This window comes from Polypterus senegalus, chromosome 3 (genome assembly GCF_016835505.1).
Source record: "Polypterus senegalus isolate Bchr_013 chromosome 3, ASM1683550v1, whole genome shotgun sequence".
Taxonomy (NCBI): Eukaryota; Metazoa; Chordata; class Cladistia; order Polypteriformes; family Polypteridae; genus Polypterus; species Polypterus senegalus.
In genome coordinates this window covers 110,564,313-110,592,079 of record NC_053156.1, presented here as the reverse complement: position 1 = coordinate 110,592,079, position 27,767 = coordinate 110,564,313, and the positions used below count along the sequence as shown (strand labels likewise).

At 36.1% G+C, this 27,767-nt stretch overlaps 1 protein-coding gene across 2 annotated transcripts in view; it reads right to left on the bottom strand.

Moving 5' to 3' along the window:
- The window catches only part of rmnd1 (required for meiotic nuclear division 1 homolog), a 62,022-nt gene extending 37,765 nt beyond the window's left edge, over positions 1-24,257 (bottom strand). The window contains exons 1-7 of one of the 2 annotated variants that reach the window (XM_039747803.1): positions 24,019-24,257; positions 22,640-23,073; positions 14,158-14,266; positions 13,874-13,949; positions 8,109-8,148; positions 6,259-6,359; positions 2,388-2,494 (exon numbers count right to left, since the gene is read on the bottom strand). In XM_039747803.1, coding sequence (XP_039603737.1) covers positions 2,388-2,494; positions 6,259-6,359; positions 8,109-8,148; positions 13,874-13,949; positions 14,158-14,266; positions 22,640-23,073; positions 24,019-24,031 — 880 coding nt within the window. In that variant the 5' untranslated portion in view covers positions 24,032-24,257. The remainder of the gene's footprint in view (positions 1-2,387; positions 2,495-6,258; positions 6,360-8,108; positions 8,149-13,873; positions 13,950-14,157; positions 14,267-22,639; positions 23,074-24,018) is intronic. The other variant, XM_039747804.1, reaches the window with a different exon arrangement.
- Between the last annotated feature and the right edge of the window lie 3,510 nt (positions 24,258-27,767).

The following is a 27,767-nucleotide window of genomic DNA, read 5'->3' as shown; positions in this document are numbered from 1 at the left end:
TTGTTGTCTGCCTTTATTAACCATATGGGTCAGATATTATGCACCCCATGACACTGCTGGTAGAAGAGATTGAGGGTGATCAGTTTCATCCAAATTTTGGATCTTTTAAATAAAAGACCACTATAGCAACAGCTAGAACAATTCAAGAATTAGAAAAAAACATCAAGTTTAGTTAGATAACAGTGTAGTTTTAAATAGCCATAAACATTTTTGGTTAATGTACTGAAGCTAGAATAAAAGAACCTTCTGACTTCATGAAGCAGGACTATGGAAGACAAATGACTCTCTTTTTGTCAAGTCCTTTTACCTGATGCCTAACTCAGGAACCCTAAACAAGGTGTATGTCTCAAGAAAAGATCCTAGTAATATTTAAAAGTAAGGCTATGACATCAAAATTCCAACAGTTAAAATCTGAAAAACTACTATATGTAAGACAGACGCTTTCTCAAAGGCAATTGAATTTTAAATAAAGAACTAGGAATTCCAATACAAAAATCCACAACTGGACCAGTCTGATTTAATTTATAAAAAAAAAAAAAAACAATTTAGTAGCACTTCTTCAAATCATAAGCTTTTTTATTTATAAAAATTATCTTTTATCTTACGAGACTAAATTGAGAACAGTGAAGGACTTATAAACACAGAAAATCTTCCTGCCATCCAGGGCTGGTGGTTTAAATAATGACATCTAAGACAAGGCACATTTTTGATACTCCTACCCTATTTTATAGATTTACTAGGCATGACATGATACACTTAATCCACATACAATACATGTTGTAATACAGGCTTCACAATACAATAGTCTCGCAATACATTGCATCCTCAGAACAACAGACAAATCAAAAAATAAACTAAATCACAAATATGTATAATTTGGGGAAAAATGTGAAAAAATATTAGCTTTAAAACAAACACACACAACAGGTATTAAAAAGCAATTAAATATATACATTTTTTGTTTGATTCCTCACGCCCAAAACGATTTTTATTCAGTACTGTGATTGCGAGATTGAATGTGAAAATAAACTTGACTGTTTTGCACATCCTGCCCGGGGTTTGTTTCCTGCCTTGCACCCTGTGTTGGCTGGGATTGGCTCCAGCAGACCCCCGTGACCCTGTAGTTAGGATACATCGGGTTGGTTAATGGATGGATGGATGGATGGATGTTTTACACATATCAGATGCTTTTCTAAGTTATTTGGGAAGTTCAAACTCTGTCCTGTAAGCTAAAGCAGCATCTGCCCTTTATCAGCTGAACATGTCCAGTACAAACTTAAGATGCATTAAACAGACATTCTGAACGAGACTAGCACCTTAGTAACATTACAAAATTAACAATATTTTACAAAATGACAAATCAATATATATATATATACAGTATATGTGCAAATCAAGAATGCTAACATCCCACATGTAGCTTCAATATGAAAATGAGATATTTTGATTGTCAGGGGCTCCTTATGCAGCATTGTGATGCGAACTGTGTTTCAGGAAATTTAAAAATTTTAAAAAATGAAAGTATTTCTGACAATGTTTAAAGGTTGTATATAAATTTAATTCTGAAAGGTCACACAAAACTCCAATGTTTCATTTTATTATTTTGTAAAATTAAAAAATGTTGCTGCATGAAGTTACTGCTCTTACCAAAGTGCTGCTGGGCCGATCTGATGGTGATAAATGATAAAGAATGCTCTTAAGCTCCAATTAATGAGGCTTTGGCACTATGCTAGAAATCTTTGCCTTATATAAATGTTACTTGGTAGATGCCTAAAAAGATATATGCTTAATTATTAAAATATTATTATTTTGCCTATGGAATCAGAAATTATCTAACCCATTCCCAAGCCCTGATAAATGGGGAGGGTCACGTCAGGAAGGGCATCCGGTGTAAAATTTTGCCAAATCCATATGTGGACAGATGATCTGCTGTGGCAACCCCTAACGGGAACAGCCGAAAGAAGAAGAAGAATCAGAAATGATCTGTGTGAAATTTACATTTACATCATTTACATCATCCCATTCTACAACTAAAGGGCGCCACGGTGGCGCAGTGGTAGCGCTGCTGCCTCGCAGTAAGGACACCTGTGTTCTCCGGGTGCTCTCGTTTCCTCCCACAGTCAAAGACATGCAGGTTAGGTGCACTGGCGATTCTAAATTGTCCCTAGTGTGTGTGTGTGTGTGTGTGTGTGTGTGTGTGTGCTCTGCAGTGGGCTGGCGCCCTACCCGAGATTTGTTCATGCCTTGCGCCCTGTGCTGGCTGGGATTGGCTCCAGCAGACCCCCGTGACCCTGTGTTAGGATATAGCGGGTTGGATAATGACTGACTGACTGACATTCTACAACTGAGAACACATATATAATGGCCTTTGGAATAAAGACACTTGCCTGACAGTGAAAGAGCATTTGAAAATGCAAATTTCTCCAATATTGCTTGCTCAGGTTCAAGATCACAATTTAAAATGATATTTCCATTAAGTAATTTTGAATTGCCTCTGCAAAAGAAAAAAAGAAAATCTATTAATGAATGTAATACTGCTGAGATATTTGCAACTAAAATTTCTTAGAGTACTGTCATTGGCAGAGTGGTGTGAATGCAATAATAGAAATTTTCCCAGCATCCAGCTGCTTTCTGTTCAGGAAATATATAAAACATAAAGCCTTAGAAAGGCAGATTTATGTTTACCCCTGGAAAAGTTAGTAAAAAACACTGAATTTTTTTCAATCAAAGAAACTTATTTTGTGTAACACACATATAAATATCAAAACAGCAACATAAACACACTAGGAAAGGTATGTCTAGTGTCCACTGCTGTGTTGATCCAGATTTAGTACACATTCTTTGTGTGACATGTTTTGAAACAGTTTCCAATGCACAGCCTGATACTGCAATCAGGACAGTAGAAGTATGTTTCTTTGAACATTTTTTAAATATTTGTTTCTGTTACTTAAGCATGAATGGGTAGAAGGACAGTGTCTGATCTACACAATTGACTCTCCTTCTGTTATTGTAGGCTACCACAACAAAAAACTTAGTGACTTTCACATTTCCCCTGTCACAAACAACAGTTGATACATTGTGAACAGAAACATCTTTCTTGTCTTTTTACTTGATCACAGTAATTTTGCCTTTTTTGCCAGGCACCACAGTGAAGCTTCAGGCAACCAAATTCACCAGGCATATCACAGCAGTTGGGTCACATAGTGCCGTATGCATCATTTTCACTACCCATGTCAGTATCTGATGACCATTTGACATTGCCATCACTACTGTTTGATTTAACTGACTGTTCAGTTTCACTTTGTACTAAAACTATCTTTAGAGCTTCTCGTTTACATGCCATTCTCATTAATGAATATTTATGAGTTACCTTAGAAGCAAAATGCAAATAAATATTCATGATTTTTTGCAGCATAATATTACTTTATCCACTTGATGGCAACAGAATATGGTCTGTACGTATTCGGGCTTAACAGTGTAAAGCAAACTATTACATGTCTCTCCATGTCTGACTCTGGCTTAATCATACTTAAATAGAATTTCTAAGTAACACTCGGGTTTAACACCAAGGAGGTTAAAGACCTCAGCAATTTGCATGGGAATGAGTGATTGAAAATACAGTTCTTGACTAATGAATGAAGGGATCTTCAATTCAAAAACTCAATAGCATACAAATTAAATTTCCTGTTTATGCCTAGCATTTTTTTTTTCTCTCTCATTACTACAAAACATATGGGGCAAGAAAATATTAAAAATATATCATTTTTGGATCATTCCTTTAAAATCTGTATTCTGTAGACAAGCTGTCCAAAACAGAGTTTCTAGTATGTGTTTATTACTATTATATATTCACTGCACTCACTTCTGCATGTTGCACACTGCATTCATTTCTATATGTTGTGTGGGTTCATACTATACAGTATACCACTTGGGACTATACATGATATTAAAATATGTGAAATCCAAAGTGTCATCCATGGGCCATATACAGAAAAACTAAGTTCTTGAATCACCACACTTTTTTTTTTTTACAATTAAGTTTATAGCTGATTTTAATGCAATTCTTTTGACATAAAAAGATAAATGGCCTGGTCTACCCTAGTCCTGAAAAGGCACATGGTGTCAGGGCCATTTTGATGAAGTTATCTTAGACTGGTAGTTTAGAATTGCTGCCAGTAATAAATGACCTTCATCATATATCCCCAAGATTATCAATATTTGGCAGAATCACTACATACAGGCCAGAGTGGTGCTGTGTGACAGGCTGGCCTAAGATAGTTAGAAATTGGGACTAGAATTTATATTTTTCTTTAATCTAGCATATGGATTCCTTAACAATCTAATTTGTATAAAAACAAACGTAATTATGTATATTTCTATGCATAAACTATATGAAATTCTGTTTGTTTCTTCATGTAATGTTGTGCTTTAGTTTAACTATACTTTATTTGTAATACTTTATTGTGTTCTGGGATTGAAAGGGAAGAGTGTTTTATAAAAACAAACTGTTGTAAAATAAATGGTCCATAAAGTGTGCGAACACCTCAGTAGCATTATGCAGGACCAACTTGTCTTTTTTCTTCCATAAATATGTCAGTCATTGTTTTTGCACAGTTATTCAAGTCATACTTGATTATATTGCATGCATTTGAAGCACTGCATGTAGTAACACATGCACTTGGAGTGATATTCTCTAAAGCAAGGCAGCAAATAATATCAACATTTTTCCAGGTCAAAAGATTTGTATGAGCTTCATTTTGAATAGTCCAGGTTCTTATGGGGGTGGGAATCTGGGAAAGAGTGCAGTCTGATGTTGCACACATGGAAACATGTCACACGCAGAATAAGAGCTCTTCAATTTGTATGGCAGAGTGACACTCTTTCTATAGCTCAGGGGATGCAACAGCTTCTATGGAGCCCAAAAGATAACTGGTTTGCAACTGGTGAATGATGCTTAGCAGGCAACACCACAGAGTGTATTCCCATACTGAAACAAAGGAAGAAGTACTACACAAATTACTTTCAATAGAAAGAAGAAATACAATTGAAGTGGGTCATTTGTTAAAATCTTAACAGGAAAGTAATGTTAACTTTGATTTTAGAACGATATGTGCTGAAGTACATTAATAATCCATACATAAACCTGACATAAATTTTTCCCTTTTGTTGCATCCTCGGCTTTGTCTAACACTCAAACATATATTACAAATATCCATTCACCTATTTGCTTTACATGCTTTTTCCAATTCCAGGTTGTTTAGTCTGGAGCCTGAATACCCATTATATACAGTATATGCCAATTGCTAGAAAAGATTTACAGTAAATGTATCAAGTGATTCAGTTTTTCTAAGTGACTGCCAGGTAACGTCAGGTGCATCAAGGACTTAAGAACTGTTAGAACTTTCATCAAGGTGCCGGTTAGTGGCAAGATGCTGCATGCAAGTAAGAATTTCACTGTATTCTATATTTGTGTCAATCCTAATACTGCTGCTGCAGCTACCACTTACAGTTAAAAGTGTCTAAAGGTGGAAGACTCTCTTCTCAGTTCTTTACACATAAGATGTTTAACCAGTAGATACAAGTATAATTATTACTATATATGTACATGAAAATACATGGCTCAGTCCAAACAGGCATTGAACAGAGAAGAACAGAAGGTGTGTATCTGAATTAGATTTGTTGTGTAGTATGGTAAAAAATAGAACTGTAATATTAGGCACCAGTAAAGGTGGAATCCCAGCATAATGGGGAGAGTAAAAAATATAAGCAAATAATACAAAACAGCAGATTAAAATATTTGTCAAAAAGATTCACTATACTGGCAAAAACAAAAGTGTAATATTTATCATATTTTGATATAACAAATTCTTTTTTTTTATATAAAATTTTTTTTATTTTTTTTCTCCAGCCCTCTGGAGTTTTTTTTTTTGTTTTTTCTGTCCACCCTGGCCATTGGACCTTACTTATTCTATGTTAATTAATGCTGACTTATTTTTATTGTTTACTGTGTCTTCTATTTTTCTATTCTGCATTTTGGAAAGCACTTTGAGCTACATTTTTTTTGTATGAAAATGTGCTATATAAATAAATGTTGTTGTTGTTGTTAATTCTTGATACGATTTATTCTAAACATAATAATAAGTGTAACCGTAACATGTTTTGAGTAAATATCATCAGGTACTAATAAATCCTTTAAAAATCTGTACTGCCTTCAATTACACAAAATGTTACAAAGAAAAGAAAAAAACAACACCTTACTCTGCCATTTTGTAATTGATTTCTTCATTTTCCCAATGTACCAGAGCAATTTCATATGGCTGAATTTCATGACGCTCCAGTATACGCATTGCAAGTTTCATCTAAAACAGTAAGAAATACCAAAATGATAACTGTAATGGGGAGAAAAACAAAAAGAAAACATGGAAAATAACTTTCAATGTGAAATACAAGGTTGTAAGAACACATTTCAATCAGAACAGAAATTAAATTTGAAACATACACCGAAAATCCAGTGGTTACAGTATACTGCATATGTCTACTAAATTAAAAAAAAAATAATGTTTCTAGTTCCAAGATGCTACTCAGTATTAAAAAGTTGTTTTTAATTCTGAGGTTTCCACTCCAAAGGAGTTTAATTTAAACTGAGGATTATTTAAAAGGCAGCATGGTGAAACAGTGATTAGTACTGTTGCCTTACTTCTCTTGAGCTCTGGCAAGGGTTTTTGACATTTCCCCCATGTTTGCATGGGTTTTTCTACTCCGGTTTTCCTCCCGCATCGAAAAGACATACATGGCAGTGGTAGTTAGTGTGTAGCCTATTCTGTAATTTCTCCTTTGTAACTGCTGATTACTACATATGCTTTATTTTGTTGTTTGTTTCAATAAAGATTTGATGACAACAAATAAAAAGTAAAAGAGTCTGAAATGCAAATGGACCCTTCTTCAATACCAGAACAATTCAATCAAAATTTCAATTTTTTGCCGTATACTCAGGAAACTCAAAGATGAAATTATGACTATGGTACATCAGTGTACACTGTGCAATTTTATTTCTTCGCATTTCTTCACATCTAGCATTTAATGTTTTTAGAATAATATCAAGTTTTAGTGGATTTCAAGCCTGGCCTAACATTTTGGTTTATATATAGTTTGTGGTTTAATCATAACCTACTACATATAAAAGTACTGCTTTTTACTTTTTAAATTTATTCAGTATATATTAATCTCTTAATAAATTTTATTTATATTTAATATACTAATTTACATACTTTTTGCCTTTAATAGTGACAATGCTGACTTAAGTTCTACACAACTCATAGATTTAAGTATTAGCCATTTTGCATTTTTCTGCTTACTATTTAAATTTTGCCCCAAATATTGGCCATTTTACAATTTTATTAGGTTTGCATATAATTCCAATTAATTTCTGCCATTTTACTTACAAAACTTCCTTTGGATTAATATCAGGCTGTGCGCAGACTTTTAAAACTGCCATTTTGTTTTGTTAAGGTGGCACCTTGCTGGGAAGAGGTTCCTATGGACAAGGCCACCATTACAGTGGAACAGGGTAGGGGAAAGTCTCACATTGGTATATAGAGAAGCAACGTATCATATTAGAATGGGTAGGTTTTTGTTAAACAAGTGTAGGTGGGTGGATTGGGAGGGTTACTTGTGAGCATGCACTGAAATGTAACGGGATGGTAGACTAATGCAAAGAAGAAAGTGTGGTAGACTAGGGGTGAGACGCCGAAGGGGGCATAGCTCACCAGATGCAAGGAGTAAATGACTCTTCTCCTACATACACAGTAAAGTTCCACAAGAGAAAGGGCAGCAAGAAGGAAGCTTTGGGGACCCAGCCCTTTAAAGGCTACTGACAGCTAGGTGTAAAGGGAGAACAGTATCCTTAGCTTAACTTCTTTGTAGTAAATTAAAGAAGTAAAGTTTGCCCAGATGTAAATCAAAGAAGGAAGTTTAATTCTTGTTTGAGTTATAAGTAAAATAAACTTAGAGCCAGGTGGACAATTTGAGAACAGACTGATTAGCCCGATAGAGAAAAGAGTAATAAAAGCCAAGGTTTGGGAAATTTGTCAATTAAAAAAGTAACATACCGTTTTATCTGGCACATTCCAGAAGACAACTGAGCCTTCCCTGCATGAGAGAAAGAGAAAATGATTATATCTGCATCACATGTTTAGTCCTGTATTCTTTGTTTCTGAACTGCACATCATGGATGATTTAAGACTATTACTTTTAGTTAGAATAAGAATGATACAATGTAAAATACATTTCTAAAACTTTAAGATGTAGAGTGACACAAATTTGAAAAAGACAATATGTATAATGACCAGAATTAGCCTATTTGAAAATAAAATAGTGCAGAGTAAAATAAGCACATTTCTGACACTGTAATTGTTTAAAGAGCTATTGCATGTAAGAGAAGAGGTTCTATAGAAGTTTAAAACACAATATAACTTAGTGTAGTGCAAATGCTCTTACACAAATTTTTGTATAAATTCAATGTTAATCATTTTAATGCAGATAATGTTTTGAAACAGAAAGACAAATCACATAGCAATGTAAACTTTGTGGGTTTATTGGTTCCATGTATGTAAACATGCCCTATGATGAACTGGCATACTGTCTATAATTGCTTCATGCCTTGGTCCCCATTGCAAGTTAGATTGACTAATGTCAATGCACGTGTTTGTGAGTGTCCTGTTATGCACTGGCATTCCTTCTAGTGTTGCTTCTGGGATTGTATTCATGTTGTCAGGATAACTTTTTATATCCACATCCCTGTAATGTAAATAATAAAAAGCAGTTACTGTGTATTGAATTTATACTGTTCATGTTAAACTCATGCAGCCTGTGATTAATAAACAAGAATGTAATTTATTTATTTCAAAGAATTCATTATTAATAAAATGTAAATTACAAAAATTTAGTTTTTTACAGATCACTTTTTAATTACAGCCATTAAAATGTTGCTTATTACCAGTAGTCTTCAGAAAGTGCAGATAACAAACATTATGTATGGTACATTTTCCTGGACAGTGCTGCAGTATTGTGATATGTGTACAGGTGCCGGTCATAAAATTAGAATATCATGACAAAGTTTATTTATTTCAGTAATTCCATTCAAAAAGTGAAACTTGTATATTAGATTCATTCATTACACACAGACTGATGTATTGCAAATGTTTATTTCTTTTAATTTTGATGATTATAACTGACAACTAATGAAAGTCCCAAATTCAGTATCTCGGAAAATTAGAATATCAATTAAGACCAATGCAAAAAAAGGATTTATAGAAATGTTGGCCAACTGAAAGGTATGAACATGAAAAGTATGAGCATGTACAGCACTCAATATTTAGTTGTGGCTCCTTTGGCCTGGATTACTGCAGCAATGCGGCATGGCATGGAGTCGATCAGTCTGTGGCATTGCTCAGGTGTTATGAAAGCCCATGTTGCTCTAATAGTGGCCTTCAGCCGTTTTGAATTGTTGGGTCTGGCGTATTGCATCTTCCTCTGGCCAATCATGAACAGGGATACCATGGTCCTTAAACCAGGTACTGGTAGCTTTGGCACTGTGTGCAGGTGCCAGGTCCTGTTGGAAAATGAAAGTCAGCAGTCTTCCCCATGATTGTGCAGCCTACAGAACTAGACTGAGAGACCATTTAAAGGCTTTTGCAGGTGTTTGGAGTTAATTAGCTGATTAGAGTGTGGCACCAGGTGTCTTCAATATTGAACCTTTTCACAATATTCTAATTTTCCGAGATACTGAATTTGGGACTTTCATTAGTTGTTAGTTATAATCATCAAAATTAAAAGAAATAAACATTTGAAATACATCAGTCTGTGTGTAATGAATGAATCTAATATACAAGTTTCACTTTTTGAATGGAATTACTAAAATAAATCAACTTTGTCATGATGTTCTAATTTTATGACCGGCACCTGTATAGACACCTTACACATATTGCTACACTATCATTGAAGTGCTATAAAAAACACCCCTCAGTGTGTCTATTCCCTGTTTTTGAAATTCTAAAGCCCATTAAACATAAAGTAACATCTCTCTTAATTTTTCAGCTGTTAATTAACTGGACATATCTAATACATGAAGAAACTACAACACAATTCCGTTAGGGTTCCTTCAATCTATTCATCTTCTAACCTATATAATCAGCTCAGGGTCATGGGGAGCCAGAGAAGCAACTATTTATGTGTTTCAGTATATAGTGCATGTGGATCACTGCATGAATTTCAGCAAAAAATTGTAACATTAAGAGTGTTTGAGACTGAAACATACAATACATTAGCACAGTTGTGATTTAATTTGCTTCATTCTCATTTATTCTTGCAGCAACACTTAATGTCATGAAATCAAGTAATTACATACATTATTCGCTGTCAAGCACAATGCCAAAATGCTGCTACAAGTGAACTGAATTTGTTGCTTTACTTATCCCCATTGGACAAGCATTTACATGCACAATGTGAACAGCTACAGGCATGTAAGTAATTGAATTAAGAACATTTTTGAGTGGCAGGAATCAGCAGCTTTTTTAAAATGTTTAGAAAAATGTCACCTGCAAAAAATAGTATAGCTTGAGTTTTAAAAATTATTATTGAAGTATATTTTCAATTTATAATAAAAAATTATAATACTGTACATTAATTTACAAGGGCAATATTTTTTCTTTTTTTTTTTTTATTAATTTTATTACAATCCATACATAGCAATCAAGTTTTACAAAAAAAGAATTATGTTAAGAACAGATCGATCCCCACCCCTGAGAGAGAGAGCAAGCCAAACAGCATAAAATTTAAGGCTTGTAAACATACCTAAATTAATAAATTCTCTGTGCTTTATAAACTTATTTTAAAATATTACTGATTAGATCCTGCCATGTTTTGAAAAAGTCTGTACGGATCCTCTAACTGAGTATTTGATTTTTTCCAATTTCAAATAATATAACACATCGGTTTCCCACTGACTTAAAAGAGGAGAGTTTGGGTTCTTCCAGTTTATCAGAATAAGTCTGCGTGCCAACAGTGTAGTGAATGCAATCACAATTTGTTTGTCCTTCTCCACTTTAAGCCCATCTGGAAGAACCCCAAACACAGCTGTTAATGGGTTAGGAGAGATTGTGAGTCCAAGGCTGTCTGAGAGGTAATTAAAAATTTTTGTCCAGAATAATGTTAATTTGTTGCAGGCCCAGAACATGTGACCTAGTAAGGCTGGGGCTTGGTTGCAACGTTCGCAGGTTGGATCATGCCCTGGAAACATTTTGGAGAGTTTTAGTCGAGACAGATGTGCTCGATATATAATTTTGAGTTGTATAATTGTATGCTTTGCGCATATGGAGCTCGAGTGAATTCTCTGCATTGCTACTTTCCACTCCTTTTCTGATATATTGAGAGATCTTTTCCCAGTGTCCTCTTGGATCTTTGAAAGGAAGGGATTGTAAAATGATTTTATATATTGTAGAGATGGAGTCTAATTCCTTGAGATTGAGCAATATTTTTTCCAGCGTGGATGAGGGTGCAAGATGAGGAAAATCTGGAAGGTTCTGTTTAACAAAGTTCCTGATTTGAAGATAGTGAAAGAAATGTGTAGCTGGAATGTTAAATTTGGAATGTAATTGTTCATAGGATGCAGAGACGTTGTCTATATAAAGATCTCTAAGCAAGTTAATTACAATTTTTTCCAGATATTAAAAACTGCATATGTTTGCGAAGGTTGAAAGAGGTGGTTCTCTTGCAGTGATGGTGTTAAAGATGTGTCCAAAATAAGCATAACAAGTCTTAATGCAGTAATAGCAATAACAGTAAACCAAGGGTATGATATTGAACAGTCTCGTTTAGGGTACACGTGAAATAATTAGAAAAGAAAAAGAGAAAAAAAAAAAAAAAAGGAGGAAAAAGTAATTAAGCACAATAAAACATAAACATATAGCGCCCTAGTAATACTAAGTAATAATAAGAATATATGAGAATATATGCTGATAAAAAACCCGTATTTTAAAACTAATAGATCAGACAGTAGATTATTAATCCTAACTTTATCATTTACCGCCATGACTCACTATTATGTATCAGAATAGTCCCGGGATCAGCTTTCTTAATTCATTTTCTGCTTCTTCCTTGCTAGCGAAGACATAGAAATGACCTTGCCATTCCACTTTCAGTTTTGCCGGATACAGGAGGCTGTATTTGGCACTGGCTTGCCGAAGCCGATGTTTAATATTATAGAAGGCTGCGCATTTAATAGCTGTTGCTGGAGAGAAGTCAGGGAAGATACGAATGTGGTTATTTTCATATATAATATCTTCCTTGTTTCTGAGGAGTGCCATCACCTCTAGCTTAAATGATAATCGTTCTAAACGAACTATAAAAGATCTTGGTCGGGGTCTGACGGTGTTTGATCCGCGTACGCGGTAAGCCACTGCTATCTCAGATTCTGCTTTAAAGTCGCCCCCGATTATTTTAGAAAAAAAGTTTTTCAAGTGGGGAAAACAAGTTGGATACAGAATTACCTTTAACCTTTGACACACCTTACCTTTATTACATTCTGATATTAATCAAAGAGGAGAAAAAATTTACCAAATATTATATGTTGATGTGGTATTAATTCACTGCAGCTCTATGAAATGTAGCATAACTTACAAGGGCCATTATCAAAAGTAATGAGCATAGTAAGTTTATAGCATAATAAAGATACTGTATAAGTAGGAAACTTCTACATGCTACTCATAGCTTGGTTACCTTTATTTATACCTATATAAAATCTTACAAACTTATGCCACAGGTAAAAATGTGTGAAGACTCCAATTTTGTAAAACTCTATTTTGCATTTGTAAATAATGACACATCTGTCTTGACAGCTTCATTGACCTTTTAAAACTAAAACAAATAGGTTTCCAAGGATGCTAGGTCTAAGCTGTAGGGCAAATAGGAGAGACATTTCCAAAAGTTCTTCTCCATTCTGTTTAAGCAAAGACATGCATCATGGAGTCAAGAAATGAGGTGCTGCAAGAAAATACTTTTTTTTCCTAGACATTTTTTTCTGTCACAAATTTTGTACACTTCACCCAGGATCACAAGATACAGCTCCCATAATGTTGGAGAATGATGGCACCATTTTTACTGTCTTTGTTTGGGCAGTGTTAAGTGACACAGAGATCTACACTCAGCACTGTGATTTCAGGATAAAGATGATGGATTATATTCATTGTCAATCCATTTCTCGTTCAGGTTTATGATGACAAGTGGAACTACTGGTTATAGCAGTATCAATTTCAACACTGCAAATGTTTCTGGGGGATTTCATTAAGCTCATTGTTTCTGCGAAAGCCCTTACACATAAATACTCTTCCAATGAGATATGGAGAAAATATTTTGAAAGATAATTCTGAAAAGTATCTCTTGTAACTAAAAACATATTCGTAATAACTGTTTGGGGAACTCTTCTCACAATGTAAAACAAGTTTTCAAATCTTGGATTAAGTATTTCAGGTAACATGAAAAATCTAAAGTAGAACATATTTGCAACTGTTTAACAGTGAATGATGAGGTATTAAACTACAACAATTCAAAACTGTTTTCTTGTGATTTAATTAAAGAAAACATAAAACATATCCATTGACATATTTGGCTATTAATACCAAACCCTTTAACAAGACAGCCTATCTAACCATTATATTTTCAGACTTCTCTTATTTAGTGTCACATAAAACCTGTGCTTTTCCCTGTCATGCTAAACCACAAGGTACACATTAACCCTGAAAACAACATTAGGGAACAACAGACTAAGCACTGCAGGCACAAGTCACACACATACAGCATAAATTGATTTCCAATTTACCTGAAAAAGAAGATGATTCCATGGTCATCCGGTTTCAAGGACATCTCTGTACCAACAACCAGCACATTAGCAGCATCTGAATTGAGTGAATACAGAATACTATATCATATGTTTAATGTGGAGGATTTACCTAGATAAACTTTATTCCAACTTCATTCTCTAATAGTGACATATGAGTCAAAGTTGACTTGAACACAGCTGTGGCATCAGGATTTAATGTATCACAAAAAATGTATTCAGTAAAAAGCAAAAATAAGCTGCTAATTACATTTATAATCTCTCACCTCTGGGCAAGTCTGTTATTTCATAAAACCCATTAGACACCAAATCATGCCCTAATGTTGCCAGATGATAGTTATCTGCTGTAGCAAATGCAATACATTGCATAACATCCTACAAAGTGAAAAAACAAGAAAGTAGATTAGATTCACTTAAATCTCTATGATTAATGTGTTAAACAGGGTAATCTTAGCAAATACTGTAACAGTCCACAACCCTAGCCTTTAGAGAAAACGACTTTTAGTCTACAAAGAATCAATTCATTTTCTAACCTGCTTGCAGCAATGGCAAAAGATGGGACAGGAACAAGGACAGGGAACCAATACACTTTAGTGCACACGGATATAAAGAATACTATTCATATGAGACCAGTTTATATAATGGTTACCAATTAACCTAAGATCTACATCTTTCAGAAGAAACAGATTACCCCAGGAGGAAAACCCATGCAGACATGGAGAGAATGTGCATACAGTAACCTGGACTAGTTTTACATTCCAAAATCCATTACACCATCATAATACCTCACTACAGAACAGTTTATGTTGCAGTTACTGATTTAAATGAATATGGTAATTTCACTCATAAAAGTAGCTTATGATAACATTCCCAAACTCACTTAAACAAATACAGGGTTATGTGGGTCCAGAGCCTAATCTGGCAACATCAGGCTTGAGGCAGGAAGTAGCCTTGGACAGGGCACCACAAATGCAAATATGACACTAACACTCCAATATGGACAATTTTTAATCATCATATTCAAAAAGAAGTATTTTCAAAAATGTATATTATGAGTACTACTGAATATACTGTACTATTTACTTATGATCTACTTTATATATTGTGATGTATGGCCGCCTGTTCATCCTGGCTAATACCCCCACGCCGCCAGGTGGAGCCCTCCCTGCAGTATGGAGGTGCCCCGAAGACCAGCAGGGCATTATGGACATTGGAGTCTTTATTCACAGCCCTGCTGGATACCATGGGGGCCACCAGGAGTCGCTGCAGGGAGGCCCAGAGACTATTTTCCTTACGCCCAGGAAGTACGTCATAGTCATGTGGACAAAGAGAACGATGTGCTTCCTGGGTGAAGAAAAAGAGAAGTTTTACCTGACCCGGAAGTGATAGAAAGTCACACGGACTGAGGGACAAACACTTCCGGGTCAAGGACTATAAAGGACTGTGGGAAATCCCCGACGGACGAGCTGAGTTGGGAGGCAGGGTGGCTAAGCGTCTGGGAGCTTGGAGGATTGGTTATTGTGTATTGTTATTGGAGAATTGTGGAGAAGAGCGTGCTTTGTGCACTTTATTATTATAATAAATAATTATTTGGACTTTTATCTGGTTTCTGACATGTGGTCTGAGGGTACAAGGGTGTGAGAAAGCCCTAATCTGTCACAATATATAAAATCCTAAGTCTAAAAGTGCAACGATTTTGTGCAACAATTTTATGTGACATTTTTATGTCACGTTTTTTGTCAGGCTTTAAACCTGATTTATTTTAAAAACTTCATATATATGTTTTATATCATTCTTTTCAGAATTTATCGAACTTTAATGTGATGTTGTTAGATTTTCAGATTCTTATTCCGTTTTTAAATTATAAACTAAAAAATATCAAGAACTCACGTCTCATGAGACAAGACTTTGTGCCAAGAGATTTAACCACACTCAGGGCCGGAAATAAAAGACAAAGAGTAGATGACAAAGACAGCTGCTGTACAGGCTTTTAAATTATTTTCTTGATAATTCAGTAGGAATTACAAAAATAAGGTAACCACAACCTACAATAAAAACACTCTTTCTCCTGAGTAATGTGAATGGGCGCCATTTCTAATATAAAATCTAAGCTTGATTATTTCATCCAAGTCATAAAAGTCTATCATAAATCAATATGTTTGTTACTTCTTAGTGAGAAGTTCACTTATTTATGTCTCCACTTAGGTAACAGAGTAAACATATAAGATTCATTCCTTCTGAGATTTGGATTTTTTTTTAATTGCTAACCAGGATCCATACTGATAAACCCAAGCCATTTGTATAGTCATTGCTTGTGTAAAGATACCTTAATCAGCTTAATCTACTCTTTATTCAACACACATTTTATATAAAAATTATTGTATAAACCTATAAAAAAAACTATTTGCCCCCTTCCTGATTTCTTATTCTTTTGTATGTTTGTCACACAAAATATTTCTGATCATCAAACACATTTAACCATTAGTCAAATATAACACAAGTAAACACAAAATGCAGTTTTTAAATGATGGTTTTATTATTTAGGAGAAAAAATCCAAACCTACATGTCCCTGTGTGAAAAAGTAATTGCCTACTTGTTAAAAAATAACCTAACTGTGGTGTATCACACCTGAGTTCAATTTCCGTAGCCACTCCCAGGCCTGATTACTGCCACACCTGTTTCAATCAAGAAATCACTTAAATAGGAGCTGCCTGACACAGAGAAGTAGACCAAAAGCACCTCAAAAGCTAGGCATCATGCCAAGATCCAAAGAAATTCAGGAACAAATGAGAACAGAAGTAATTGAGATCTATCAGTCTGGTAAAGGTTATAAAGCCATTTCTAAAGCTTTGGGACTCCAGCGAACCACAGTGAGAGCCATTATCCACAAATGGCAAAAACATGGAACAGTGGTGAACCTTCCGAGGAGTGGCCGGCCGACCAAAATTACCCCAAGAGCGCAGAGACGACTCATCCATGAGGTCACAAAAGACCCCAGGACAACGTCTAAAGAACTGCAATTCTGAATTAAGGTCAGTGTTCACAACTCCACCATAAGAAAGAGACTGAGCAAAAATGGCCTGCATGGCAGATTTCCAAGACGCAAACCACTGTTAAGCAAAAAGAACATTAGGTCTCGTCTCAATTTTGCTAAGAAACATCTCAATGATTGCCAAGACTTTTGGGAAAATACCTTGTGGACTGATGAGACAAAAGTTGAACTTTTTGGAAGGCAAATGTCCTGTTACATCTGGTGTCAAAGGAACACAGCATTTCAGAAAAAGAACATCATACCAACAGTAAAATATGGTGGTGGTAGTGTGATGGTCTGGGGTTGTTTTGCTGCTTCAGGACCTGGAAGGCTTGCTGTGATAGATGGAACCATGAATTCTACTGTCTACCAAAAAATCCTGAAGGAGAATGTCCGGCCATCTGTTCGTCAACTCAAGCAGAAGCGATCTTGGGTGCTGCAACAGGGCAATGACCCAAAACACACCAGCAAATCCACCTCTGAATGGCTGAAGAAAAACAAAATGAAGACTTGAGTGGCCTAGTCAAAGTCCTGACCTGAATCCAATTGAGATGCTATGGCTTGACCTTAAAAAGGCGGTTCATGCTAGAAAACCCTCAAATAAAGCTGAATTACAACAATTCTGCAAAGATGAGTGGGCCAAAATTCCTCCAGAGCGCTGTAAAAGACTCATTGCAAGTTATCACAAAACGCTTGATTGCAGTTATTTCTGCTAAGGTTAGCCCAACCAGTTATTAGGTTCAGGGGGCAATTTCTTTTTCACACAGGGCCATGTAGGTTTGGATTTTTTTTCTCCCTAAATAATAAAAACCATCATTTAAAAACTGCATTTTGTGTTTACTTGTGTTATATTTGACTAATGGTTAAATGTGTTTGATGATCAGAAACATTTTGTGTGACAAACATGCAAAAGAATAAGAAATCAGGAAGGGGGCAAATAGTTTTTCACACCACTGTAATTCCTTAAACAAGAAGAAGCAGATTAGAAAATGGATGGATAGATTGATACTCTTTACACTTTTAAACATTAGGCAATAAAAAGTCAATTCACTGTTTACAGTGTATGTAAATTATTCAATAATCACGATCTTGCCAAGCTGCACCCTAGTAATTCACTTCTTATTTCTTGTCATGCTGAGCAGTAGTAAAAGATAGCTACTTTGTTTTGTCTCCTATGAGACTGAAATAATATACAGTGCATTCGGAAAGTATTCACAGCGCATCACTTTTTCCACATTTTGTTATGTTACAGCCTTATTCCAAAATGGATTAAATTCATTTTTTTACTCAGAATTCTACACACAACACCCCATAATGACAACGTGAAAAAAGTTTACTTGAGGTTTTTGCAAATTTTTTAAAAATAAAAAAAAACTGAGAAAGCACATGTACATAAGTATTCACAGCCTTTGCCATGAAGCTCAAAATTGAGCTCAGGTGAATCCTGTTTCCCCTGATCATCCTTGAGATGTTTCTGCAGCTTAATTGGAGTCCACCTGTGGTAAATTCAGTTTATCGGACACGATTTGGATAGGCACACACCTGTCTGTATAAGGTCCCACAGTTGACAGTTCATGTCAGAGCACAAACCAAGCATGAAGTCAAACGAATTGTCTGTAGACCTCCGAGACAGGATTGTGTCGAGGCACAAATCTGGGGAAGGTTACAGAAAAATTTCTGCTGCTTTGAAGGTCTTAATGAGCAAAGTGGCCTCCATCATCTTCCTAGAGCTGGCCAGCCATCTAAACTGAGCGATCGGGGGAGAAGGGCCTTAGTCAGGGAGGTGACCAAGAACCCGATGGTCACTCTGTCAGAGCTCCAGAGGTCCTCTGTGGAGAGAGGAGAACCTTCCAGAAGGACAATCAGCTCTGCAGCAATCCACCAATCAGGCCTGTATGGTAGAGTGGCCAGACGGAAGCCACTCCTTAGTAAAAGGCACATGACAGCCCGCCTGGAGTTTGCCATAGGGCACCTGAAGGACTCTCAGACCACGAGAAACAAAATTTTCTGGTCTGATGAGACAAAGATGGAATTCTTTGGTGTGAATGCCAGGCGTCGCGTCTGGAGGAAACCAGGCACCGCTCATCACCAGGCCAATACCATCCCTACAGTGAAGCATGGTGGTGGCAGCATCATGCTGTGGGGATGCTTTTCAGCGGCAGGAACTGGGAGACTAGTCAGGATAAAGGGAAAGATGACTGCAGCAATGTACAGAGACATCCTGGATGAAAACCTGCTCCAGAGCGCTCTTGACCTCAGACTGGGGCGACGGTTCATCTTTCAGCAGGACAACGACCCTAAGCACACAGCCAAGATATCAAAGGAGTGGCTTCAGGACAACTCTGTAAATGTCCTTGAGTGGCCCAGCCAGAGCCCAGACTTGAATCTGATTGAACATCTCTGGAGAGATCTTAAAATGGCTGTGCACTGACGCTTCCCATCCAACCTGATGGAGCTTGAGAGGTGCTGCAAAGAGGAATGGGCGAAACTGGCCAAGGGTAGGTGTGCCAAGCTTGTGGCATCATATTCAAAAAGACATGAGGCTGTAATTGCTGCCAAAGGTGCATCGACAAAGTATTGAGCAAAGGTTGTAAATACTTATGTACATGTGATTTCTTGAATTCTGAGTAAAAAAATGAATTTAATCCATTTTGGAATAAGGTTGTAACATAAAATGTGGAAGAAGTGATGCGCTGTGAATACTTTCTAGATGCACTGTAGATAAAGACTTAATAAACTTACAGTGGCAAGATGCAGTCTTTTTGCTTTAAATGTTAACATCTTAAAAAACTTTTTTAAAAAGATAAGACAACTTTTACATACTGATTATTACTTGAGAAGTCAATATTTTTTGAGCAATGGAGGCTACTTTGAAAATTGCAGAAAAAAAAACACATGTTTGTGGTGTAATGGTGACATAACTTCCTAATAGTTGCTGCCTAACAGCTCCCGAGTACTACTTTGAATTATGGGCTCAGTAAGTGTCTCAGTGTCTCACACACACACACACACATAGGTTTTTCCTCCAGGTACACTAGTTTTCCTGACATATCCCAAAACCGTGCATTTTAGGTTTACAGGACACCCTAATTGGCCTCTTACAAATGTGTGGGTGAGTGCAGGTGTGGCTACTACTCTGTTCACAGTTAGGTCCTCTCTTGTTCATTTTTGCTGCTTGGATAGGTTAGGTCCTCCCACCATCCTGAATAGGATTATGGTTTTATAATTATTAGATAGGTGAAAAAATGAAAATCTAAGTAACAGACATAAAAATTAGTGTGTCAATAAAAACACTTGCAATGATGTATTGAGGGTAATCTTCCACTTAGTGATAGCCTAAGGACAAACACAAATAATCTGTATAATGTCAAATATTTCCTGCATTTTTTTCAAATAAGTGACATGAAAGCAAACAACAATAAAAAAACAGTGCCATCTACATATATGTGTAGCTTACTATTATTTATCCACTTAGCCAATGTCACTTAAACACTATGTGAACAAAACAAACCCTGAAACAGATCCAGGATAAATACCATAATTTACTACTTACTACTAGATGTATCTCTGGATACTGAGTTCTTCCAGAAAGATAACCTGTAATTTAAAAATGAGCTAGGGGCTCAAACAACAGGTATGTCACAAGCTGTAAATTTACACGAATAACAACTGAATACATCTAAACTGTTAATCAAATGAAATGTATAGAGATGAGGGAACTTCATCAAGGCAAAGGACAGAAAAGGACTGGGTGATTCACAGCTACATTTTCAGCTAAATTCTTTACAAACAATAACACTTTTTGAAAATGCATACTAAATATCTCTATGCATTACCAGTGAAACTGCACATCTTTCATCAACACATCCCATGGTTTTACAGAAACGGAATGTCAAGTTGGTATGCTACCAATTAAAATGGATAAATAGTGTAAGGTGTGTCCAGTAGTGTTTATTACAGTGCAGAGCTATATTTTATAATGTTAGTGAAACACTCATAAAGCATGTCAATTTTTAAGACTTTTAAAAACATTAGTAATATGTAGTGTATTGTGTAGTAATTTAAAGTGTATAACTACACAATGACCATTAAACCACTAGGAATAAATCCAATTTAACTTTACAGTCCTTTTAAAGTTGACAAAAGTGGTAATGCTGCTAAGGTATAAAGCAGACTAAAGTCTTCACAAAACATATCTAGGAGCAAGGAAATAAACCGAGACATTCATTTTCTACCATGTTACACATAACCAAAAACCTAGCAGAAGAAAAGCACTGCTAGGTATGTGTTGACACACTGGCTTTTCTGTTGTTGATGCAGTACCTAACAGGTTTTAAGCAACATGTTAAAAGTAAAAATGGTTGATAATGCTGGACTGTTTAAGTTCAAAATTAGTTAAATTGAATATTTACTTAATGTGTTCAAAACGTGCAACATATGCATAAACAAAAATATGATGAAACTCTAAAATGTATATAACTCACTGTCAGTGTGTTGTGCCATTTTCACATACTGTAAATGTACAGCAGTGAGGTTGCAGAGGCTCAGATGGTATGTAAAGTCTGGAGTTCGTCCACAAAATGCATCTCTATTTGTGTAACTTTAAGTTAGTCTTTCTCAAGTTAAACAAGTTCTTGTAAAATATATAAAGTGTCATGCAAAAGTATTGGCACCCTTGCTCAAAAAGTCTCTTACTATGAATAGTTAAGTGAGCGGAACTGATTACCAAAATGTATGAAGTTAAACATGACACATTTCTTTAATAATTTAAAGTAGAACAGTGCACCAATGCTCCAGAGTCTGTTAAATCTTCCTGAATGTATTTTGCAGTCAAACAGGGGTTTTATTTGCCTTTTTAACAATCCAATGAACAGTTCATTCAGAAAGTTTTCGTGGTCTTCCAAAACTTAACTTGACCTCCACCGTTTCTGTTAACTGCCATTTCTTAATAACATTATGAACTGAGGAAACAGCTACCTGAAAACAATTTTCTATCTTCTTGTTGCCTTCTTCTGCTTTGTGTGCATCAGTTATTCTATTGTTCAAAATGCTAGACAGCTGCTTAGAGGAGCCCATTGCTGCTGGTTGTTGGGACAGGTTTGAGGAGTCACATAATTTTTGCAACTTTGCAGTTTGCATAACATGAGGTTTCCTTATAATAACAGTGAAGAAGCCATAGCCCTAATGAGTTAATTAAGGTCTGAGACCTTGATAAAAGTTATCTGAAACCTCAAATATCCTGGCGTGCCCAACCTTTTCTATGGTGCTCCTTTCCTTTTTTTACTGTACAATTGTACAAAACAAAAACAATACACTAATCTTGCATAAAATGCTGAAAACAAAATGTGTCATCTTTAACTTAATATCATTTAGTGATCAGTTCATCTTCTGCTCAACTATTCACAGTAACAGACATTTTAAGCAAGGGTGCCCAAACTTTTGCATATCACTGTAGTTAGAGAATTTTTAATACATAATTCCTGTTCCTCATGGCTGTTATAGTAAATATTATAAGAAAGTGTTCAAAACAAGACTTGGCATCAGAATAAAGGGATGTGCTTTAGGTGTTTTTAGTGAAACACTATGCATTTCACAACATTCTGTTAATGCTGAAATGCTGATGCCCCCTGTCTTATCACATTATAAGGAAACAAACTATGAAGAATTCTTAAGCAGAAACTTTAGAATAAAGCATATCAGTATGAAAGACATGCACCTCAGTCATCTCCAGTGGTGGCTGATTGGCTCGAGAAGGCTGTTTGGTCCTTGGTCCCTTTGGTAGTTTTTTCCCTGGAAGTCCTGCTTGTTGTGTAGCCAACCTGGACCCAGCAGTAGTGGAGTAAAAGTGCTTCAGCACAACAGGGCAGAGATTAAAGGTGGGAACTGACATTAACTCATTTGATAATACACAGTTAAGCCTTCCAGAACCAAAACCCAGGAGTTCACTGGTGCTGAGTGATGAATACAAAGAATATTTCTGTCTCATTGGTACTAAGTATCTGGACACTCTGCATACATGTCGCATGATCTGTCCTGTTCTAAAGCCCAGTGAAGAAGCTGGAGTAGCAGCAAAGGCATTTTTAAAGAGTGCACTGTGACTACATTTCAGTAATGCAGCATAAAACTGAAATGTCCGTCCATCCATGGCACCTATACAGAGAAATAAACAATCAAGACATCAGGTACACTACAGTGATTTAAGTAATATCTAAGTAAATGAGTATGGATTTGAGGTAATGTGTAGTTAATTTGTTAACTTAAAAGGAAGTGATGTGTCATCTGTACAGATCATTTCATAAGCAAACATGTTCAAGTAAATATAAGAATGTTAACATATCTTTAATATTAGCAATATTTTAGAAGGTTAAAAATCAAAACAACACAGGAATCATTGGTTGTTATCAAAGAAAGCATATTATAGTTTTGTCCAAGGCAACACCCATTTCTGTTTTTACTTCATGTAAAATTATCCTAAATTTTAACTGACAAACAAACACAAACCCTGCTCGGGTTTTGTTCTGCCACATTAGGCAAGCATTTTGGGTACAAGCATCATTTGGGAAGGTTATGATTGCTTAGATTAGAAAAGTGGATTGGGACACTTGAATCTTTCAAAAACGAAAACGTACACGCATACTCCAGCTATTCTCAGTTGCCAATACTTTTGTTGTCAATTTAGCAACAACGTTGCCGTGTGTTTACTAAAAAAAAGTCACTACCGAATACAAAAAAAACTGCATTCATTTAATAAAAGCACGAGGTTCGATTCCATTTTGTAACAATACAAGCAAGGTGTATTTTACGTTTGAAAAAAGACTGACAATTACTTTCATTATGTTAGCTGCTCTTCCCACACTGCATGAAAACAAATAAATCAGGGTGCAGTTATGCGCCTCAAATTTTATCAAGGTGCACGTGCAGCTGTTTCCAGTGTGGTCATCGAACGATAACTACAATTGGCTGCACTATGACTTTTTGACCTTGAACGAGCAGTGCAATAGCATGACCATCCACTTGAATGCACCTAACCTTGTGGGCGACAACAGATTTTAAAGATCATCGCAACATCAGCGCACCAACATTGAGTTTAAGTACCTGGCAGAAGCATCGTTACTGTCCGGAAACATCCAGCACTGCTGTCCAACGGTCACTCACATACATGTGTGACCTGGTAATGTCAATGTTATTCCCACTGCTCACTTGGAAACATGAGCTAGTATCTTACAAATAAGAACAATTTTCATTATAAAAAACTACGTTCCCTACGGCGGCAGGGATTTTTTTAATATGACGTCATAATTTACACCTCTCCGCCCTCTATCATTTTTTTCTAATACGGGCGCAGCAAAGTGACGTTAATGCGGAGGTCGTGAATCATGAGATTTAGTGGGCGTGGAAAATAGTGAAGTACCCAGCAGTTGGACGCCCGAGTAAGTGGGCGTGACGAGTGCTGCAGCTCCTCTGCTGCCTTTTTTTAATTCACTTATATATCTTCTTAAAGAAGCCCCGTAGTGTTCCTCTTTACTTACAAAGCGTCAGTCTCTATACATATGGATGCAAGATTATGATTGTTTATTGCATTATAAATTAATATCGTAGAACCAAAAAGAAAAATCACTTTAGATCATTTGTCTTTTAAACTGCCTTTTGTAACAGTTTTGGACAAAATAATGGATTGTAATAATAAAAATAAGACAACAATGTATTTCTATATGTATTGTGCAACACTATTTAACGCCGTTAAAGATTATTTTAAGTATAAGATTGTAGGAAAACTGGAATTCACCTGACTGAATAAAATGGACACGCGGGACGGAAAACAGTTTGAAATCCAAACAGGTGTGACATTTATGTGTCGAAATTCGTTCACTTCCCAAAGAAAGTTAATTTGTTACGCTGTTTCCTTTGGTGTAAGCGTGATTTTGCCAACACATTGATAGCATCATGTCAGGTTTGTGTCCAACCTTGCCCCTAAACTTGTTAGAATAGGCTCCGCCCTCTATTATTAAAATGTGTAAATATATGTTGATTATAATACAGATTATGTTTTAAATTGTATTTTCTTTCACATATATACTTATTTACAAAATCACATTATCCAATGTATCAGTTAAGGGGTCCAGAGCCTAAACCAGCAGCACTGGGCACAAGTCAGAAACCACCCAAAAAGAATTTAAGATCTGCAGTTAACATGTTTCTGTCATTGTTGCATAAGAATTCACCATCCTGGTTTTTCAGTGCACAATGATAACATCAGTGCTCTGATCTTATAACATGTTAATTCCTTGACAGGGTTATATAAGACACAGCAGTAGCTACACTGGTCCCGTATAAGTATGTTTAATGGTACATATCAGCTTGAGAAAGCAGTTAAAGGTTGACCCTATATACAGTGGTGTGAAAAACTATTTGCCCCTTTCATGATTTCTTATTCTTTTGCATGTTTGTCACACAAAATGTTTCTGATCATCAAACACATTTAACCATTAGTCAAATATAACACAAGTAAACACAAAATGCAGTTTTTAAATGATGGTTTTTATTATTTAGGGAGAAAAAAAATCCAAACCTACATGGCCCTGTGTGAAAAAGTAATTGCCCCTTGTTAAAAAATAACCTAACTGTGGTGTATCACACCTGAGTTCAATTTCCGTAGCCACCCCCTGGCCTGATTACTGCCACACCTGTTTCAATCAAGAAATCACTTAAATAGGAGCTGCCTGACATAGAGAAGTAGACCAAAAGCACCTCAAAAGCTAGACATCATGCCAAGATCCAAAGAAATTCAGGAACAAATCAGAACAGAAGTAATTGAGATCTATCAGTCTGGTAAAGGTTATAAAGCCATTTCTAAAGCTTTGGGACTCCAGTGAACCACAGTGAGAGCCATTATCCACAAATGGCAAAAACATGAAACAGTGGTGAACCTTCCCAGGATTGGCCGGCCGACCAAAATTACCCCAAGAGCGCAGAGACGACTCATCCGAGAAGTCACAAAAGACCCCAGGACAATGTCTAAAGAACTGCAGGCCTCACTTGCCTCAATTAAGGTCAATGTTCACGACTCCACCATAAGAAAGAGACTGGGCAAAAACGGCCTGCATGGCAGATTTCCAAGACGCAAACCACTGTTAAGCAAAAAGAACATTAGGGCTCGTCTCAAATTTGCTAAGAAACATCTCAATGATTGCCAAGACTTTTGGGAAAATACCTTGTGGACTGATGAGATAAAAAAGTTGAACTTTTTGGAAGGCAAATGTCCTGTTACATCTGGCGTAAAAGGAACACAGCATTTCAGAAAAAGAACATTATACCAACAGTAAAATATGGTGGTGGTAGTGTGATGGTCTGGGGTTGTTTTGCTGCTTCAGGACCTGGAAGGCTTGCTGTGATAGATGGAACCATGAATTCTACTGTCTACCAAAAATCCTGAAGGAGAATGTCCGGCCATCTGTTCGTCAACTCAAGCTGAAGCGATCTTGGGTGCTGCAACAGGACAATGACCCAAAACACACCGGCAAATCCACCTCTGAATGGCTGAAGAAAAACAAAATGAAGACTTTGGAGTGGCCTAGTCAAAGTCCTGACCTGAATCCAATTGAGATGCTATGGCATGACCTTAAAAAGGCGGTTCATGCCAGAAAACCCTCAAATAAAGCTGAATTACAACAATTCTGCAAAGATGAGTGGGCCAAAATTCCTCCAGAGCGCTGTAAAAGACTCATTGCAAGTTAACGCAAACGCTTGATTGCAGTTATTGCTGCTAAAGGGTGGCCCAACCAGTTATTAGGTTCAGGGGGCAATTACTTTTTCACACAGGGCCATGTAGGTTTGGATTTTTTTTCTCTCTAAATAATAAAAACCATCATTTAAAAACTGCATTTTGTGTTTACTTGTGTTATATTTGACTAATGGTTAAATGTGTTTGATGATCAGAAACATTTTGTGTGACAAACAGGCAAAAGAATAAGAAATCAGGAAGGGGGCAAATAGTTTTTCACACCACTGTAAGTATCTTCGATTGTATATATCAAATCGGTAAAGTAGTTAAAGATGACACGTCGTAATGCACGGTCAGGGTGCAACAGTACTTTCCAGCAACGATTATACTTCCATCTGGAAATGTATGATTTTTCTTTCTCTAGTTGCAAGTGCAATTAACTCTTCATCTAATCAGCCACAGTTCCACTGCAGATCAGTGAGCCTGGTTTACCTCCCAGCACCTACAACTTCTTCCGCTCTTTTAATATAATTACACTATAACTCCCATACATGAACTTTGACAGGACTCTGGAATCTCTTACCTTTTTAGACTCACACGCTGGACTTTACATATAGATAGTCATTAGTGAGAGTTCTTGATATTGAGCACTGGTTCATCACTAGACTACATCTGGGTCATAGATTAGAAAAACTGAACGCTGTCTTAGCTGGTTTAGGCTCAAGATAGGAACTAAGCCTGGATGCGATGTTTTTTTCAGTCAGTCAGTCGGTCATTCTTCAACCCACTACAGTATATCCTAACACAGGGTCACGGGTTTTTTTTATATAATCTCTATTACTTGTGGACTATGGAGGAATATTTCGGACAAAATTAAATAAATTAATGCGTAAATAAATAAAAGTACTGTGAAATGTGAGCATAAATAAATAAATGTGTCATGAAATGAGAGCCTAGTAGTAAGGATTTTTCTAATTAATTCTTATGCTATCGATTCACCAATCAGTAACTAGAGGGCGTGTTAGAGTGAAAGTGAGTTTTATTTCAAGTCGTATTCATGACGGTTTGCAGAAATGTTACGGACAAAATTAAATAAATAAATAAGCAACAAAAAACATTTCGT